The following is a 13,858-nucleotide window of genomic DNA, read 5'->3' as shown; positions in this document are numbered from 1 at the left end:
ATCCAGGAGGACCTGGCTTGTCAAACTCCAGAGCAAACTTTCAGGCTCCTCCAGTGTGTTGCACTTCATTTTTCTTAATTATGACCCAAGAGCACTTCCTGGAATCTTTTTTCTTTGTGTCACCGTAGTTTGTATGGGCTGCTGTTTTCTTCCTGATGACTTTTTGGTAGAGGACTGTTTTACCACTGTTTGTGTAAGATGATACTTCTGTACATTGGCTCTTTGCCTTTTTCGAAACTACCTTCTCTTCCTCGTCAAAAGAGCAACTATTTTAGCTGGGGATATATATATATATATTTTTTTGATAGGGTAAAGTATTCTTAATCTCTCAGTAAACTGGCTGCCATCTGTGGTGGTCTCTAAACCCACGTTTCACTCTCTTCCCCTTAAAGTATCTGGGTGTGAACTCATTAGTAGTTTTAGATGGAGATACCGGGGTGGGAATTCTTTCTGGTGACCTCACCTGCAGAGATTGTGGGCATGGTGCCTGCGTATCAATCTGCCAGAACTTTGTGTCAGGCAGGAAACCCTGTGAAATTCCTGCCTGGGGTTAACCACGGGGGAGCAGCTCTGAACAGTTTCCTTCTTTCGGCCAGTCTCCTCTCCTGTTAAAATGTATGAAGAAGTCATTTTCAGCCATGAATTCTTGCTGACAGGCTGACCCAGGGCCAGGATTGTGAGAAAAGCTAAGAACCTTCCAAGATATATGTAGATGAAAAAGAACATGTGGAGACTTGGTACAGACCTGCCATTATCTCAGTGATAATCGCCCAACCCTGGAAACAGGGTGCCTCTCAAGGGAGCAGGGGTTCCTAACCCATACAATATGAGTAAGAGCCCTGGGGTTGGCATGGATGCAGATCCTGGCCTTGTGATCAGTTAGTGTGATCTTAGATCCTACGCCTCCATTCTTATCCCCATCTATGAACTGATGAAATAGGGATAAGAACAGTATCGATTTCCTAGAGTCTATGAAGATTCAGTGTCAAAGGGAGGATAACTACTACCTTTTGTTGGTATACTATTCTAACCTTTTCCCCAAATCAGGGTAAAGACAGTAACATGTAATTGTCTTCATTTCCATGACAATACTGAGTGGAGCCCTGTCCCCCAGCCATCTTCATACTAGGATATGCCTCACATCCCTGGGATTCATGAAGACTGTGTGAGGTGGATAAAGGATAGTTTCAAAGGTATCATTTTCCAGATCCTCATCTCCTGGGATATTCTCCTTTCTAAAACTGAAGCTGCATGTGTAGTAACAGGGTTTCACCAAGGTTTGTGTTTTCCGAATCTTCCCTTTCAAAATTGCCCTTCTGCAATTTACTAAAGAAAGACATCTCCCTTGTGCATCTCAAATCTATGTTGCCTGTACCAAGGTGTCAAACCACTGGGGCACAAGAAAAATGCAGGTCGACCTGAAATATGGTTTCAGCATAGCCTCCTTTAATGAAGCCACCATAAGCCCTTCACATTACTAAGAGCTGCTTTCTCAGTAAAATTTTACTTTTAGGACTTGATGCATTAAAATTGGAAGTAATTGTGTTGTTTTGGACATAGGTTACTAATGATATTTGGGTGATGATATAATCTAAGAAAGTCTCTTATACTTAAAGCTCAGTTTTCACAGGAAATTTAGAAAATTAAATTTAAAAACATATTTTTGCATCAAAATATGCTAGGGTGACTAAACAAGGTACCCCAATTTATATTATGTTGCTATATCATATATATAATTATATATTTTGATATTATATTATCATATTACTATATAGAATTATATTACATTAGGAAATGTGGGGGGAAATTGACATCGAAATGTGATTTCAAGGAAAAAGAAGAATAATGTGAAATCTTCACCTGTTAAGGAAAGCTCGTTTAGTTTTAAATGGGTAATGGTGGGCATCAACTTATTTGGCTTTTACATGCCATTGAATACATTTAAAAGAATATAGTAACATGTTTAAAATACCTAGATTTACAATTAGCAGGAAAAGATATCTTTTTAATTCTTTAAACATAAGGTGACCAATTTGAGAAATGGGTCTAGGGGAACAACATGGTTTTTAAATTTGTTTTTAGGAAGTATGACAACAAAATTGTTTGAAAACTTGTATTATATTTTATTGCTATTAATTTCTCACACGAGGGGAGGGCACTCTCCTTTCCAGCTGTTTGTCTTTCTGTTAAGCATGTGATTTAATTGGCAGGTACTTTACGTATGCCCTATCTTTTGGTAATTTAATCTTTGACAAAAACAGGAATGCCTTTCATGTGCCAGACTCAGTGCCTGGCATCCCAGAAGAGACACTAGGTCCTGCCTTGGCAGAGTTCATAGTTCTGCCTCTACTCTTTCATTTAGGAACTGAATTAAGATAGGCTCTGCAGCAATCCACTAAAAATGTGTGGCAGTTGGGATAGGGTTGCAGTGATTTGACTAACGATACAACAGTGTTACTCCAAGTGTGGTGCTGGTGTTCTTGGTTGTTGCAGGTACTGTTGCTTCTCCAAATAATGTCAGGTCGACATCCTTACTTGTCAGTTTTCGATATGCTGAATAGATTGCTGAACTTGGGGCAGAGGGGGCGCTGTTGTCTTGTTTGACTGGGTTTTTATAAAGAGCATTAATATTTCATGGAGTCTTTGTGAAAGATAGTGTTGAAATTATTCTTTCAAGGTTCAGTCATGGACAGTAACCTTTCAGAGCAGTGACTTCATTTTCTTTATTATTAGATTTTTTCATTTGGATTTGGTAGATTAGTTTGAATTCAACATTTTGAATAATTTCTTTTAATTCAGTTTGGAAGATCAGAGTTATGCCTTGCATGTAAAGAAATTGGTAGAGTAAATGAACTCAACTTTATTTTGCTTTTTCCCCTAGGTGAAAAGAAATGGATTATCGCAGACAGTTAGCCAGGAGGAAAGGAAGAGACAAGAGGTATGTCTTCTATTGAGCAGATGCCTTCGAGTTCCACAGGGCCCGGGTGGAACTCTCAGCCTCCTGTGTACACTTGCTCAGTGTTTCCCCATGAAAATGTATCCATATTTGACAGTGATCAGATATATGTGATCACTGTAGTAATATTGTATAGTTCTCAAAGTACTTTTATTTTAATGACATGGAGTAACACAAAAATACAAGGGCATATTATAGTGCTGATTTGTTTTTTAGGTATAAAAAAGAATACTATATAACATTGATGTACGTATCACTGAGAATTAACAAATATATATGTTACATTTATTATTTTTTCTTCCTATCTTTTAAAGAAAATAAGACTTCAATAAAGTAGAATTCCTACATTCTCCTTCTTAATCCCATTCCTTTTTTCTCCTCCTCAGAGGCGACTGTAATTATGAATTGATGTGTATCCATCTAATCTGTTTTCAAATCATGTATTACATGCATTTATATACATATAGTTGTGTGTGTGTGTGTGTGTGTATGTGTTAATATGTAGATAGGTGATTCGATTCTGAACATGTTTTTGGTTACTTTTACATTCTGCATTGTTTTTGAGATTTATCCATGATGTTAATGCTTATTAATCTAGATCATTCAAACCACTGTATAGTATTCCATTCTATAAATACCACACTTAAAAAGAATTATATTATCTAAGTGATGAACAGTAGGTGATAGGTTTTTTTTCTTTATTGTTAATATTGTGACATAAATGATGTTTCTCTTTCCACGTAGACAAATTCAAGAGCTTCTTCAGGGACCTAATCCCATTTTAACATTTCTGCTCTTTTAAACCTTTTTTTATTTGAATCTATTCTATTTGCCTTATATCTTGAAAATACTATTCAAGTTTGAGTTATAAACATGTAATGACAGCAGCAAATCTAACTTTACTTTCTATTCCCATGTAGCAATTTTTATCGGGTATAACCTGGTTTACTTTGTACTTGATGGCTCTTTGTGGGTCTTTTTAGTAGTTATTACATCAAACCTATTATAATAAGCTACTACTTACTCATCTTTTCATGTGATCTAGTCTACATAGTTTATCATATCTTTTTGTTTGAATTTTAGTATTTTGGATTTGATTATGAAAGCCTTAGCTTTTGAAAATATTTTAAGTTGTTCCAAGGCACCTTATCCATCACAACCTGAAATCCATTATTTTTGGTCAGGAAGTGACAATTTTCTTTAGTTTGAGTTAACATTTCCGGAGGATAATTATATTGCTTGATTAGAATTAGACAAGGTACAGGTTAAGTGAGACTCTTAATGTTCTTACTCTTTACTCATTTACTACATCACTTAAGTCCCTGGGGCATATCTGAGGCTAGACCAGCACATCTAAGTAAGACTTCCCTAAAAGCTTATGGATGCTAAAAAAGGAGGGGAGCATAGAGACTAGTGTCATTAACCTGAATTATAAAATATGGCTCACCATCAGCAGCTAGGTGTCTACCTGCCTGTGCCTGCCTGCTCCCACCAAGCCTCAGCCATAGCACTGTTGTTATATTGTTAATTAATTAGTGCTGATTAACTAGCACTGGGACTTAGGGAGGGCTCCTCTGTGCCTTCTGGGCCAAGAGCTTGCTGGGAGGAGCTGTAGAGGCCAAGGTGAAGATGGCGGTGTCACTGGGGGGTCTCTGGGAGGAATGTCAGTCTCAAGCCTGCAAGGATGTTCAGCACTCCTCCGTGCGGAGGAATTCTCCCTGCTTTGCCATTCTTGGTGGATCTGAAGTTGACTTTGTTAAGAAGCTAGATGAATTCCTTACTCAGGGCGTTGGTGTCTGTTCACATACGTGGGTTGGTGTTTTATCATTAATGAACTCTTATCTGGTAAACCACTGTGTGCCTGACACCAAGAATTTCTGCAGAGGGTCCTTTGCTGCTTCTTGAGACACTAATGAGAGCAGAGAGGGTGGCTTATTGAATGGACAGAATTACTTTCAATTGTATGAGTTTATGTAAAAGAATTCCTGTGGCTGATAAGAACCTTTTGAGGGTAGGTAGTCATGCTCTTTTCAGACACCCAGAATATTTGCTGTTATTGACTGCAAATTAGTTGGATTAAAACATAGGGGAAGAATGGATCCACATTAAAGGGGAGTAAACAGATGTATTTGTGAGAAATTTTCTCTGAATCCCAAGTGATGTCCATAAATCCTTGCTGCCTCAAAGCAGCCTGCTTTGTAAGCAAGGCTGAATGAGATGACCCCAAAGGTTAATTAATGTCACACTGATATTTTATGACATGCCCTAGCTTCCTTCCATAGATTCCAGCCCTTGGCAAAGCATGACCTCAAGACTCAATCTCCAGTCATTCAAATGCTTTTTCCCTTTTACACTCTGGTCAGTGACTCTGTTTCTTGAGATTTGGGTGCATGTGCCTTATATAAAGACAGTAGTTTAGTGATGCAGTTTTCTTAATGCTTATCTTTTTACACTTTTCAAGATATTATGTCATTCTTAAAGCAGAATTACGAGAGTGCTATTTAGTTCTCCAGTTAAAACAATTAACAATGCGTTTCTTTTTCTTTCTTACCAGGCTATCTTTGAGGTCATATCCTCTGAACATTCATATTTACTCAGTTTGGAGATCTTGATACGAATGTTTAAAAATTCCAAAGAACTGAGCGATACAATGACCAAAACAGAGAGTCACCATCTTTTCTCCAATATTACAGATGTCTGCGAGGCAAGCAAAAAGTAAGTTCACCTCAGTTCGCCTTTGGTCGTGCTGAGACATTAGTGCCCACAAGCACCTGTGTTATCTCAGAAGGAAGGCATTTAGAGGTATGAAGTCTCTCATTCGTTCAGTAAACTTTATCGTTATTCCCTGAAATACATTTTAGATAATGTTTCATGTTGTTGACGTACAGACAGATGCTAAGTGTGCAGCTGTCGCAGCAGACGTTATGTCTGTATTCTCTCCCTGTTATAATCCCTATGTGCTAATTCATTCCTTCCCTCTCCCCCACTTTGCCTCACTCTTTCCCTTTACTTCTTCCTTTTTAATTATGCCAATAAAATAACAACATTTAGTTGGGAGGAAAAAAGTAACACAATCATACCATTAAAGTACAGGAATTGTTTTTGTTTATGTTTTTATATTCTTTTCTTGGTTCATCTATGTAAATATTACTTTAAACACACAGTTATGGTGGCCATAATGATGGTAGAAGTTTTCCCTATGTAACATTCTGTAAGCACTGTAGAAGAGTGCTTGTTATTATTTTTAATGAGTGCAGGAAGCTCAGTTTGTATTCCTGTGGTGAGCTTATATTCTTTTAAGTAAAATACACAGCTTGTGCTGGGGCTGTGTGACAGCAGAGTTGTAAAGTGAGTCTTCCACAGTTTCTATTTTGACGGGTCTAATGGATTGAATACTGGCACTTTTAAATGGTTTGCTCAAAGGTGGGTTTACTGCATAACTAAAGAAACTTAAGCTTCAAGGCTCCTCCCTTGCAAGGGTACCTTTTCAGGATATGCTTTGGTGCCTAATTTCTTTCTTAGAGGTTCTACACGTTGTACAGGCTTTAGGGTTCACAAAAACTAGATCTGCCCCTGGAGTGAGTATTCCTTGTGATTTGGACATTGCTTGTTCATCTCAGGGAAAGAGCCAAGTTGACAGTGACGAGAACATGTTCGTGTCTGTTGGCTCCATCTCTGTGTACAGGTAGATTTTCCTTTTGAATGACATGATTGAACATCCATGCTGAAGTTAGCATATGAATTGGGGCTACTTCAGAGATAAGGAATTCATGGTCAGATCAATGAGATCTCCAAATATTTCATGACAGTGGCACAATTTCAAAAGCCAGATTCTGCCCCAAGAAAAGATCCTTGCAGTCTTGTTATTGATGTGGTTACTTAAAAAGATGTGTTTGGGGGACCTGCTGGGCCTCAGGGAACAGTGGGCCTGTGTGTGCTCGTGGTGAAGTCCTCTTTTAGAAGCTGGATTCTTGCTTGTGTACCATCCATTGGTCCTTTTGGTACCAGTCTTGCCAGTCTTGGTAAGAGAAATGGAAATCTCTTTTCTTCCTTCAGCAAAGACAGCAGAACAAAGAGCCTTCGATGGGGTGTCCTTGTTTGAAAGGTCTTCAGATTTCAAAATGAGACCCTTTCATCTTAATTCATATTGTGGTTGAACTATGAAAACAAACCTCCATGTTTTATACATTGCTATGAAGAATTATTACTATTTTGATAATGTAAAATGTGATTCATGATTTTAATTAGATGTGTTTCCTGAAAACCCTGGTGGCATGTTTTTATTCCTTGAAGGAATTGTGTTTTGAATCATGTGGTTGTCAGTCAGCTTCTCATGGTGTGTAAGTGACTCCAGAGAAAGCTTTTAGTTCTGACTGTGAAGTAACAATTGTTAACAGCTGGGTCCAGAGTCCTGACCTCCCCAGCTCTGCTCCTATGTCAGCGTGGCTCAGAAGGAGCCTGGGCTCCAGCAGCTGCTTCTCCTTCTGGTAGTTGGTTAACTTTGGGCAGGTTGCTAAACCTCTCCAGCTTATTCCTTATCTATACAATGGGGATAAAGAAATCCATAACTGGTTAACCTTAAAATAAGTCATTTTATTTAAATTACAGATTAAACTTTTATTATCTTAATTTCAATCATTTATAAAATTTAAATCTTTTATGATTTTACTAAAAAGTTTTCATTTCTATAGAGGCTTATGGTGAGAGGCTATTTTGGCCATTTTTGTTTATTTTTTATTTTTAAAACAAAACTCAGAATCTTCTCAACCTCCATTAAAAGATAAAAGAAATATTCTTATCCTTACATTTTTGTTCTGTTTTTACTTGAAATGCACTGTTTTAATTTGGATAGCTGCCTATGTGGTATTGGATCTCTGCTATAATATATTTCAACTAAGAATGTTCAGCTTCTACGTGACAATCCTATGTCCGTATTATCGTAACTTGCATGACAATAGTTTATTTGATTTAGGTTGAAACACTCATTTCAGATATGGCCTTTTTAAAACTCATAGTGCTCTGAAGAATTGCAGAGCCCATTTCATTATGTACTGCTGATTTGCTTTGCTGAACTTCCAGCGTTTGGTCTCCAAGAGTGACTCTCAAATGAAAACTAATGTGTAACCTGTGAAAGCGTTTCCAGTGATATGACAATGTAAACTAAAATCTTGAATGAAGCAAATTATCAGGGCTTGAATTAGTCATTACTGAGTAAGCATGGTATTGTTAGGTGTGGCTTAATCAAGACAATCCTCATCTTTTTACTTAATGAAAAATTGTAGCTGGAGGTGATGGGACATTTAATGTACGTTGAGGTCAGAACGTGCTCGACATTCAGTCTAACAATGTAATGTCTTGTCCCCTTTATAGTTGCTCAGATTCTTTATTGTTTGCCAATAAATAATATTTAGAAACCCTTCTGTGTTAAGATGAGGTTATATGAAAACAGACAGGATAATATCATTCTGATTGGGGGGGGCAGTGTTTATTAGTGGCATATTTACTAAATTATTTTCTTCTTTATAAAGAATTACGTATTTCATTCAACACTTAGGGAACCTCCTATTCTGCAAGATGCTTGGATTCTAGTCTAGCACTTCAGCAAGTGGCACCCACCCAGTGGAACATCTTCAGTGTGTGCAAGCAGTCATCTTAGAGCATGGCTCTTACTCTGAAATGGGCAGGTTTGGGTCAGGCTGTAGTGATGGGCTTAAGGGAACCCTGGTGAAAATGAAAAGTGACAATGGGAGCAGGAGGTGAAGGCTTTTGTGAGCCCTGCTGAGGAGTTTATCAGGGTTTCCTGAAGGCTATGTGGAAATACTGAGCAATTAAATAGGGGACTGATGTGGTGCCCTGGGAGGTGATAGCTTGGTGTTTGCATTAGAAAGGAGCTGACCATGGTGGAAGATTTGAGGCCATTGCAGTAATCCAGCCGAGATGATGCGACTCTGATAGGGGTCCTGAGAGGCAGGACTCGAAGGACATTTAAAGCATAGTCTTGAGAACTTGGTGAGAAAGGAAGTTTTGTTTGTATCCCAAGTTTCTGCCTGGTTGACTGTGGATGCTGGTTGTATTAGCCAGGATATGAGAGAAATAGGTTGGCACTTAGTGGGGAAGATAAGGGATTCAGCTTTCGGCAAGTGTAAAGTGACTGTGGAGCATGAGGAGCAGGTGTCTAACTGAAAGGAGAAAACAGATTAGAATGCCAGACAAATCTTGCCTGGAGATGTGGATTTGAGTCATATAGGTGTTTGTCCACTCTGTGGGATTAAATGAGATACTAGAGCTTGTAGACTGGGCTTTTAAGTGGTAGTGGCTCTATTTGCCTCCTAGGGACATTTGGAAATGTGTTTTTGGCTGCCACAGTGATTGGGGTCTCTCCTGGCATTAGTAGGTGGAGTCCAAAGATACTAGACACCCTACAGTTGGTAGGATTGGCCCAAAAAGAATGAATCATCCCACCCAAATGCCAGTTGTGCCCTTTTTGAGACACATGGATAGAACAAAAAGAAAAAAGAAAACCAAGGTCAGAATTTTGTCACAGCAACATTTAAGGAGCCTGTGAATTGGGACAGCAATGAATTGAGTAGGATAAGGAGAAGTACATGGACTTGTCTTGAGCCCCTTGGTGTGGAGGGTTTTCTCCCTTCAATGCCTCCTGTTACTCTCTCCGTCAGTGCTGTGGCCTGCAGTGGTTTGCTCTGTAATCCTCCTTAAAGGTGTTTGTGGGGATGGAGCTGGAAACCCACTGGTCCCATATTTGTCCTTCCTTGGAAAAGTGTTGCCTTTTTCTTTCTCTTGGGATAATCAGAGCTAAATCCTTCAAGTTTAGGCGGAACCAGTATGCCTTTGGGTTGTGCCAGGTCAGAACCTTTGACCTCCCAACTCTGGGAAGGTCTCCTTAACTGTGACCTTCACTGTATTAACTTTCCTGACTCAAATTCATGAAATCTCCCTGGATTCATGATTTCCTTCTGTTTTAAGGACCAAAGATGTCCTAAAAGCCCAGCCAATCCCATGAAAAAGAGAGTATTAGATATCTTCCATTTAATAACGAATAAGCTTAATTCATAACTAAATAGCACACATACTATATGCTTTACATGTTTGTATATAGCCTTCGATTATTCTTTTTCTGTTTTGCTTTCACATATCTTATGTTCATTAAGAATAATTTACAGATGATTGTTGTTAATAGAGCAGGGCTGCAGGTATGATTAATTTACATTAATTTGCAACAGGGTATGATTTAATTCCATTTGGTTTTAAATTTAGGATGTGCTATGGTAAAAGACTGATACTATCAGGAAAGGAAATTGCCTTTTGCATAAGACTGAATATAGCTCTGTTGCTATGTTTAGAAATGCTCAGATATAAGTAAGGTCTTTTGTGTTAAAAACTATGCAAAATGAAAACTAGATGAGCCTTTGTTTTGATGTGTTATAAAATTATGTGTTTTTACTCCCAATTTTCAGTTTTCATTCTAAATATCTAGTCAAACTAACAATATTTCATTAAAATTTTTTTATTAATAGAGTACTAGCATTTGTAATTTATTAAAATATGCTGCTTAAGGACTTTGCAAAATGCCTTTTTTCTTTTCCCCATTACAAAGTTATAATGTTGGTATTTCTTTGGGAAGTAATTCAAAGCTAAAAGTTTGCTGTCTTCAATTTCTGCAGAATAAAATAAAGATATCCATCAATGTGCTTTTGTGTCCGGAGGAACTGAATTTGCTCCCAACGTATAGTGAGCAAGCAGCTAATACCAAATTCTCCAGTTTCTGCTTTGTGTGGAAGAGTAAATTGCAATAATAATGAACATTAGAAATGGTACTCACCCAACACTTGCTTTTCCGGAAGATTCTTTTCCCTAATTTTAATCAGATTATATTTAAAATGAAATATTATGGGACATTGAATACTTCTTTAAATGCACATGCCTTAATATTATTTTATGAAATGACTTCATATTACAGAAAAATGACATTTTATGCAAATAATGGTCCAGTGTATTTGAGTTATAAAGTGTGTTTTCTATTTGGTAATCAAAACTGTAAACTTTAATGCATTTACAGTAAACCTTCAAACATTTCCAAGTATTAGTATTAGCATTTCATTCTTCTTGACTAATTTTTAAAGTTAAATTTTAAAAGAAAAACATTTAAATTTAACCAAGCCAGAGAATATGGAACTCTTTACATTGTAGAGCCTGTTTGATTTTTACTCTGAAGTCGTGTCTGTTGCCATTGTTTTTCGTTAGCAAATGCTTTTTTCTTACTCATTATACAATATAAGTTTACTGCAGAATCTTTGATAAGTAAAGTACTTACCCTACTTCCCTTAATAAATGGAGAAAGTTTATTTCTAAAGCCAAACTTCCTCAGTGGACAGTTGAAGGACAGTGGCATTCAGAAACTACTTTTTAGGACATTCTTTGACTTTTTCTCTATCCTGGGATGAATAAACAAAGAAGTTCATTTGAAATTCACCTCAAGTACTCTACAATGGCATGGGTATTTTAGTCCACATTCAGCTTTTATCAATAACCAATATCTGAAGTAACAGTAAAAGAAAGAAGTAGTTATTTCATATAAGTAGAAATAAGTATCATTTCAAATAGAGAAATAAGGGCTACAGGTGTCCTAATAATGGATGCAGTCATTCCAGTTAAGACTGCAGGGAAGCAGTGGGGGGTCTGAAATCTGCATGAAAGTCCGTGGGAGATGCTGCCAGTTAAAGATGATGGATCAGACACACTCCTGACATTCATTCCCTTCTGAAATCCCGTTAAAAACAATGGGATAGTCAATGCACAAACTCACAAGGATTACAAAAACAAGGAAAAAGACAAAAGCAGCCATATTTTGGAAACCAGAAAACAGATGGACTCAGTAAGTATTGCTGGCAATTTGAGGAAGTTTAACTCTCTATGGGTAGTGAGGAATGCCAAGAGCATGCCAGGTGGAAACCCCAGAACCTCTAGAAGGTGTAGGAGTTGACGAAGTTGGGGAGGGTGTGAAAACAGGAGTTTTGTTGAAGTCTGTTTGAGATTAGTTAGAGCCCCAGACCCCTTCTTCAGCACTGCATAGCTGGTTGGTACCCTGACACCCCAGTATCAGGGCAAAATAGGTGAGCTCTGGACCGGGAGACCCAGGCCCAAGTGAGGGAGGGACTATCGTATAGGAAACAAGGATAAATGACTGGATACCTGAAGCCTCCTGCCCCCACTCTCCTTGGCAACATGGTAGCCAGAGAGGGGCATGTGTGTCCTTCCCCTTGTTTTTGTCAAGTAGGGATTGGCATTAGTTGGAGTTAAGTCACATTTTATAATTCCATCAATGGTATTTATGTTTAATTTTATTATTATTATCATTATCATTAAGTTTTTCATGACACAACAAGTTGAACATTACAGCACAAATATGAAAAGCTTCAAACTTTAAAACTTGAAGCTTATTGTAACATGGTAGGCAAGTGCTTATTAATGCCAAATCTTGTTTTCTCCTTCTCTAATAGGTCATTGCATAGAATAGTATATCTAACCTCATAGTGCTGGTATAGAATTAAATGAGAAAATACATGTAACGTGCTTAGCACAAAACCAGGTAAGCTCTCAAAAGCAGTGGTTTGTTGATATATTATTGCCATTTTGATCATCTGTATCTGTGGTATTTTGAAATGCCTCTGAATTTTGTGTTTATTGACATTTGTATGTATGCCTTTTTTATATTTGTCTCTGCTAGTGTTGGTCTTGAATAAAAAACAAGTCTTGTTTTATACTGACTCCAGCACACTGGATTTTGTGAGCTTGTTTTTAAGAATGATTGTGGCAAGTTTTAAACACTGTAGCCATCATCTTTATTTTGACACTGAAGGAAGTCAGAATACATGGATTCTTCCCTGATCATAAAGTTTATGAATCCTGACTTAGGTTAGGACTAAAACCTGAGCTGTTTTCTTTCTCACAGCCTGTTGTTTGCTTGTGAGTGGTAGAGTCCTTGGACCAGTGCTTCAAAACACTCTGATGTGCTCCAGCTGCCAGTTAGGGTGTTCTCCTGGTTGTATTTTGCAACCTTTGGGCCCTACTACATGCTTTTTTGCCTTCTTTGATTGCTTTTTCAAGCTCCAAGGGTCTGTGAATTCTGAGTTGTCACATGGAGATTTAAACTTGGATAGTGATCCTGGCTGGGACAGACAGAGTGTTCCTGAGCTTACTCATTAGCTGTTATCAATCTTAAACTAGGGTAGAACTTTGTGGAAAAAGAAACAATGGCTAGGGTTTAGTTGCACTCTTTCCTCTGCATTGCATTTACAGCTGTGGATTTTGAACCATTACATGGATTTTTAACTCTGCCAGTTTTGAGTTAAACAAGCAGGACCACACAGTTTTTCTGGCCGATGGAAAAGATTTTAATGTAAACTTTGTGAACCAGCCAAGTTAAATCTAGCACTTGACTTATGCATGAGGAAGATGGTTGATGAATTGAGTTTCCAAAAGCAAGCTCTTTTAAGCTTTCTGATTGCTTGTTTATTGTGGGATATTGCCTCTAATTGCTGTGCATTAATTGTTAGCATCTGGGCATCAATTTTATGTTTTTCCAACATTTTTCTTATTTCATCTGATTTAATCTTTTATAGCATCCTGTGAAGTGCCGTAATTTCCCTTTTGCAAGTAACGAAACTGAGACCCAAATTAATTATGTGAATTTGCTTAAGATCATTCACTTAGATGGAATTGAAACTAGTGAATTTTTTTATTCTTCAGAATGCATTCTACTAGCTCACTTTTAAAAAAATACACATATGTTTTAAGTGCAGTTAAGGTTTCAATCTAAAGAACTAAATTTCCATTTAGTCCTCTGCTAAGGATTATCTATCTGGAAAATTATTAGGATTTGCT

The 13,858-nt window shown here is 37.6% G+C and overlaps 1 protein-coding gene across 3 annotated transcripts in view; it reads left to right on the top strand.

Moving 5' to 3' along the window:
• ARHGEF26 (Rho guanine nucleotide exchange factor 26) overlaps positions 1-13,858 on the top strand; it is a 126,634-nt gene that overhangs the window by 23,332 nt on the left and 89,444 nt on the right. For all 3 annotated transcript variants that reach the window (XM_017668217.3, XM_073232189.1, XM_073232190.1), the window contains 2 exons: positions 2,882-2,938; positions 5,511-5,671. In XM_017668217.3, the coding sequence (XP_017523706.2) occupies positions 2,882-2,938; positions 5,511-5,671 (218 nt within the window). The remainder of the gene's footprint in view (positions 1-2,881; positions 2,939-5,510; positions 5,672-13,858) is intronic.

Source organism: Manis javanica, chromosome 3, assembly GCF_040802235.1.
Source record: "Manis javanica isolate MJ-LG chromosome 3, MJ_LKY, whole genome shotgun sequence".
NCBI lineage: Eukaryota > Metazoa > Chordata > Mammalia > Pholidota > Manidae > Manis > Manis javanica.
Note: the sequence above shows the minus strand (reverse complement) of the source record. Positions and strands in the feature narration are given on the sequence as shown.